At 34.5% G+C, this 7,087-nt stretch overlaps 1 protein-coding gene across 1 annotated transcript in view; it reads left to right on the top strand.

The window, feature by feature from the left end:
* Positions 1–6,192: 6,192 nt before the first annotated feature.
* LOC123876966 (chromodomain-helicase-DNA-binding protein 1) overlaps positions 6,193–7,087 on the top strand; it is a 38,243-nt gene continuing 37,348 nt past the window's right edge. Inside the window, exon 1 of the mRNA XM_045923456.1 lies at positions 6,193–6,475. Coding sequence (XP_045779412.1) covers positions 6,393–6,475 — 83 coding nt within the window. The 5' untranslated portion in view covers positions 6,193–6,392. The remainder of the gene's footprint in view (positions 6,476–7,087) is intronic.

Here is a 7,087-nt window from a genome sequence, read left to right as displayed (position 1 = left end):
ATGGGATCCCAACACTTTATTATTAGTATAAACCTGTCCCGTTTTACACGCGGTGGGTCTATAAACTTCAGGTTTGGATAAAAATGTATTCGACGCGACGGGTCGTTTTATTTTCGTCGGCCCGGCGAAATCAATATCGTAAACGGCGATCACAAAATCTGCCGGCAGGAAAACAATAAAATATTCTGTCGTATTAGCATAATGGATTCCATATTAGCTCGCAGGTTTCGTAGAAATCGAGCCAACTTCATAAGAAAATTTAGTAATTGTTATTAGATATAATTTGCATTTAGGGCCAAGGATACGAAACAAGAAACTGAGAATTGTAGAATAAGATATACCTACCTAGTAGGTACGTGCGTAATGCGTTCCATTAGGTAGTTATTGTTAGTTCTATCCATATATAATTGCGAAAGTGTGTCTGTCTGTCTGTCTGCCAGGTACGTTTTTACGGGCGCTGAACCGATTTTAATGAAAGGCACAGAAGTAGCTTACATCCCGGGGACGGAAATAGGCTACTTTTCGCTCCCGAAAATCTAAGAGTTCCCGTGGAATTTTTAAAACCTAAATATATGCAATGAACGAAATCGCGGGCATAATGTCACTCTCCAAAAGAACAAACCAACAAACACACTATCGCATTATAATAATAATATAATAATATATTTTATTGGTCCATGGTACCTACCTAACTATTAAATGAAATTAAATAATATAATTTTTTTTTATGTTTAAATAGAATTCATGACTTAATTAGTATTTAAAGTAAATACTTTGCTATAATTAGAAATGTACATATCGTTATCTTAAATGTGTACTCACATTAGATACTAACGATGCGAAAATAAAATGAACCTATTTCTAACCAAGTCACGTACTAAGGCCCTCGTCCAAAGCTATGATCATGCAATACCTACCTACTATCATAAGCTGCATCTCTCTTATTCTCCCCTATATTATGTATATGTACAAAGTACAAACAGACAACTAGGGGTATGGTCATAGACTACTACGCTGGCCAATTGCGGAATGGCAGATTTCACACACCTTCCTAAACCATCATGGGGAACTCTCAGGCTCGCAGGTTTGCTCACGATGTTTTTCTTCTGATAATAATTAGGTAATCGCATAAAACGCACGTATCTGCCTAAGCCCAGAATCGACCCTGGACCATTGAAAAGTAGAAAACTTCACTGTAATATGTAGTCGTGAGTGTTTATAAACAATTCATGACTATATTCATTGAATTTTATAGTAAATATAACATGAAAAGTATAATCCATTTATAAAGTATCTATTACTAAGGCGACAGCACAAAGGGCTAATAAACATTGAGATCAGATGTTCAATGTTCACGGCCCCCGCAATGGCGATTGGTGGGCGATGCTTTGTCCCTCGAAAGCCCTTACGTCAAAGATTTATTTTTAAAAATCCAGATTTGGCAAACTATATGTATTAGGTACTTATACCCAAATTCTTACAGAGAAATCCTGACTTTGACGAAAAACGCAGAAGAAACTTTCTACGAAGAACGAAAATTAATATTTTAGTAGATGATGGACGCGACTTGTTTCGCATGAATTTAGCTTTTTCGAAAATACCGTGGGAAGTCTTTGATTTCCCGGGATAAAAGGTCCGGCCTAAGGTCCGTCTCGGGATGCAACTTTCACGCTATCTCTGTATCTCAAGACTCACATTTCGTCAAAATCGGTTAAGCATATATCGGGTAAGAGACAGCTAGACAGACACACTTTCGCATTTTAATACTAGTAAGGACTTATATACAATTTTCTTAATAAGTGTCATAGTAAGGTATGATTCTAATGAACATTAAGAAAAAAAATCGTGCATACTAACTTAGATTACATGATTTAGAAAAGTTGTTCTTTTGTGATAATCTGGGTTCATAATTTTGGTGCAAACTAAGAAATTGTTCGATAGTGCTACTTTTCCTTGAGTAAAAATAAGAAAAAGAACACATGCCTATACTTTAAGATTTGATTTTATAATCACCGAATCAGCACCTATAAATAATAATTAATTAATCTATGAGCTCTACCTTATTTTATTTATTATTCTATGACAGTCAGTAGGTACCCGTTACCAATTGTTTCATAAATCATAACTTCAATTTAAGCCCACTACTAGTTTTGAAATGATAATAAAGCAATAAACGTTAATAGTAATTTATGCATTCGATTTCGCATTTGCAAGTAACTACTTTGACAACCTTTCAGGTGTGGGTACCAACCGTGTTGTAGACACGCCTTTTAACAGGGCTCTTTCCGTCACTTACTCCATACAATCGTAGTTCCAATTTCATTTGAATATTAAGCAACCAAAGTCCATGAATTTTTGCAGACATATTCTAGAAACTAATATCTGTGCCTGTGGTGGTTTAGATTTTTTCTAAAAATATGTAGTTTTAAAATTACATTGGCTCAAAGATTTGTATGTAAATTTAAGACCGCGTAACTTTGAAACCGAATATTTTAACAGAAATCTGGAAAACCACAGGCATAGATATTAGTTTCTAGAATATGTCTGCAAAATTTCATGGACTTTGGTTGCTTAATATTCAAATGAAATTGGAACTACGTTTGTATGGAGCGAGTGACGGAGAGAACCCTCTTAAACAAGGATTATCGCATTTTTTGTCACATACAACCTCAGAATAAATAAACCCTAGGGGAATCTAGGTATTGGTTAAGGGGTGGCGCTTCCAACATCAATGCATAAAAACACAAGAATGACAAAGAACTTAATTTGGGCATAAGTGACTTTTAAATGTACTTTTAGTGCATTAGTTGCGTTGTTTTATACAAATTTAGTTTTGATCAGCTTTATATCTATTGTTACTTGGTATTTTGAGCGCACTTACACTACTTGCATCCTCGCACTAAAACGGATTTGTGAGCTTTTATCTGCGTGATTAAGTAGAAAAATAGGTAAACTGCCAGGAAATTACTTGAGAAAGTATTCACTCTTAATTTTATTACTTTAAAACAAATTGCATGCTGTGCAAACTAAAACATTTTAAAGAATTTACACAAGGATATTTAGATACCTATTATTTTGTAAATCCTAGACGATACAAGAGACTTCTCAAAGAAAATACGTTCTTGTGAGTTTCTTTGAAGTTTTTTTTATTTAAGGCTATTTGTAACCCCCGACCCAAAAAGAGGGGTGTTATAAGTTTGACGTGTGGTGCATCTGTGTATCTGTGTATCTGTCTGTGGCATCGTAGCGCCTAAACGAATGAACCAATTTTAATTTAGTTTTTTTTTTTGTTTAAAAGGTGGCTTGATCGAGAGTGTTCTTAGCTATCATCCAGAAAATCGGTTCAGCCGTTTGAAGTTATCAGCTTTTTTCTAGTTACTGTAACCTTCACTTGTCGGGGGTGTTATAAATTTTTAATTTACACTTGCCTATTCCGGAATTGTAGTCTCACGGAAAAATTTTCTCTGCGAATACAGGTACATCAACGTGCACAATGAAACATAGCTTACAATAGAGTCAACAATCAATTACATCCGGCATAATCGTACAAACCGCGGACAAAGTGCACCAAACTGGAGCCCTGATTTATGTGCCAGCCGGTGTCTAGGCAGACATCCGCGGTCGTAATCACGGTCATTAAATCCACCATTAATTAACATCGCCGTTATAAGCAATAACTATTTATCACTTGCTAGTGATCTGCTACGCAAGCTGAAAAGTTGTTATTACAATATGCGATGTTGTGTTCAAAATTAAAGAAAATTATGTAAAGTAATTCTTTATTGTACATCAAATTCACATAAATGTTACAACAAGACGTTTGCACAATAGACGGCTTTATTACTAAAAAAATACGATTTCTTCCAGACAACCTGAGAGTAAGAGTAAGTATTATAATATTATAAAGAGGTAAAGTTTGTAAGTTTGTTTGTAGGAAGTAATTTCTGAAACTGCTGAACCGATTTTGAAAATTCTTTCACCAATAGAAACATATATTATTCCTGAGTGACATAATTTATTTTCAAAAAAAATTGAGGTCACTATGAAAATTGTAATAAGCTACCCGTGCTAAGTCGGGGCGGGTCACTAGTATTTTATAAGAATTACAGAAAGCGGAGGGTTAGTTAAATATTTAAAGACACTTTTATTGTAGGTAGGTACGCTTGACTTTTGAGGGCACTATACACTAAGTCGAGTCTAAAAAGTCGAGGATGAGATCGCAAATCAAACCGATACTGAACCATCTAATTCCGTTAAGAAATCGATAGTACCATGCTGTCCCATAGGGAGCGCAACAGCCTCCAGAGCCGTTGGGGCCAAATTGGTCACATTGAAGAAATGCTAATCACGTCAGTGCCGACCATAGCGTGTTTTCAGACTGAATCTGTAGTGCGTGTGTCTTATAATGTGATGATTATAATCATACTCATACAACCACAATCATACAATCACACAATCAAAATTCCCAGAAAAGAATATAAATACAAAAATGAGTATTTTCAAAAAAGCTTTAATTTCATATCAGTGCTGACATCTTGTTCAATATGAGTAAACTACGCCGTAGGTACGTGGCTCATTCTTAGATATGAACGTAGATTCCTAGAGGCGCGATTGTGAGACGTGACTCAGGGACTCTACATAGGTAAAATTTACTTTAATGTACTTTATCTATCTTTTAAGAGATGGCGCTTGTTACCTTTTACGCTTTTTTGAGTTTTGCTAAATTACTTTTAATACTTATTATTACTTATCATATTATTGTTAAAAATCGTATTTTAATGTATAAATAACCAAAATTTTTTATGGCTAAAGATCATTTAACAAAATATTTAAATAGGTAGATATACCTATAGTTACCCCTAAAAACCTCGAGACAAATCCCAATATTTTACAAACTTCGATGCTATAGACTAAGAGGTACTATGTAGTTGATGTGTTTATCGAAAAGTAACTTTTAAGGTAGTATTATGTAGTTATTTCAAAATCCTTGACCGAAGAAACCCTATTCAAGGCTTCATCATTTAATTTATATTCAAACTTAATAGGCTGTCGTTAACATTTTTTATAATTAATTATGGTGAGTTTTGGGAACAAAAATAAGACGCGAGTGAGTCCACATCTTTCTTTTATTAACCCCCGACCCAAACAGAGGGGTGTTATAAGTTTGACGTGTGTCTGAGTATCTGTGTATCTGTCTGTGGCATCGTAGCTCCTAAACTAATGAACCAATTTTAATTTAGTTTTTTTTTTTTGTTTGAAAGGTGGCTTGATCGAGAGCGTTCTTAGCTACAATCCAAGAAAATCGGTTCAGCCGTTTGAAAGTTATCAGCTCTTTTCTAGTTTTCTCATAGAGATTTTTGTGTCGGGGGTTTTTAAAATTTAAGTTATATAATATTCGAGTATAAATAGGAAGGTTCCTCGCCTGGAACAATTTCAATACCTAGTCACCCTGAAAACAACGTTTTCATTTTAATTTTGGTTCACGGTAGGTATGTCTAGACTTGCGGTTTTATTCATACATAATATCTGCAACGAGTTTGCTATTTAGGTCATATTATGAACTAAACAAATTAGGTAAGTACCTTCTCGTTAAGATCTATTTAATAACTTTAATTAGCACTGCTAACAATTTCCTGAGGCTCTACCAAAACGTACGTACTTTTATTCTAAAGTGAAGCAGTAAGGTGCGTTTAAGCCAAACCCTTTGTGTAGGTAAGTTCTTACCTTTTTAACTTAAGAAATCCTAGATACTTATTATGTATTTGTGTACCTATTGCTAGTAAATACTTATTATGTATTTCTTCGGGGTACCGTGATCGGACTGTTACTCACACACCAAATCAGTAGGTATCTGTTAGCCAATTCTACACACAACGCCATAATGTTAACCTTCTTCAGTTTCTGATCCATCATCCACTTGTTTGTTTTAAGATCGTTCATAATAATTTCATTATGATAAGCTATTACGTGAATAGACCAAATAGGTACCCAAACAAAATTAATTACCTAGGTAGTAGGTACTTACCCACTGGCATATTCCTACCTATGTTAATTTTTAACCGATTTCCAAAAACTTGATCCATTTCTCCTATGGATATTACCTTAGTCATAGCTAATATACATAGTAATAGTAGCCCACTGATTTATAGATATTTCCCTAGTAATTTCGTCAAGATTAAACTAACTGTTTAAACTCATTTGTTCGTAGGAATCCTCTCAAGCTACACGTCGTGTCGGCTTACCCGTGAACTGTGAAACTCAATATCTTTGTCCCCAATAACAGTGAAGTGAAAATGTTAATAGACTTCGATCAGTGCATTATGATCGGATAATACCAACAAGTGAACTATAAATTGATCACGGGAGTTAAATTAAAGTTTAGGTTTTAAACTATGAGTCCTAAATACGGTGCAACTAACGCTGAAATTACGGAAATCAGTGTAAAGCAGGACCCTGTTAAAGAAATTGATTTAAGGTAATGCTCTATATCCGCAAATTCTCTTCATCAATCAGAGTTCCTGGTGGAAATTGTAATTTATCCTCAATTTGTGACACGCGACGGTTAAGTAGGACACAAGTCTGTCAATTGCATTGTTAAGGAATATTAGTTCTTCCTTCACTGTAGTTTTACGGGTAGGTACCTATCGCATAAAATCATTCGATTGTTAGGAGCCGATTAATCAAACTATGGATTAGTTTCATCAACCATGTTCGATAGATTAACTCAGAAAGAAGATTAAAAAAAAATTTAAGGAATTATTTTATCCATAATATCATGGTCTATGATATTCCAGTTAGATAACACTGTAATAAAAACTTATAATTATCTCCAAGGCCGATATCCTGTAAGAGCTGAAACATTGGACGTAGATCTCATTTACATGGTTTTTCGCAAGGTTTTTCGTATTTTTTTATTTAAGTACTTACCAAACCTTACTATCATGCTTGCTAGCTTGGCATTTGCCAAGCTCTATTCAGTAATAAAAACAGGTATTTAACACGAATTCCTATTATAATAATAATTTCTCCTCCTCCCTCTAAAAGTGCCAATTTTTGAACAACTTCGAACGTTAGGTACTTACATATT

This window comes from Maniola jurtina, chromosome 2 (genome assembly GCF_905333055.1).
Source record: "Maniola jurtina chromosome 2, ilManJurt1.1, whole genome shotgun sequence".
Classification (NCBI taxonomy): domain Eukaryota; kingdom Metazoa; phylum Arthropoda; class Insecta; order Lepidoptera; family Nymphalidae; genus Maniola; species Maniola jurtina.
The sequence above is the reverse complement of the archived record's forward strand: the minus strand, read 5'-3'. Positions and strand labels throughout refer to the sequence as shown.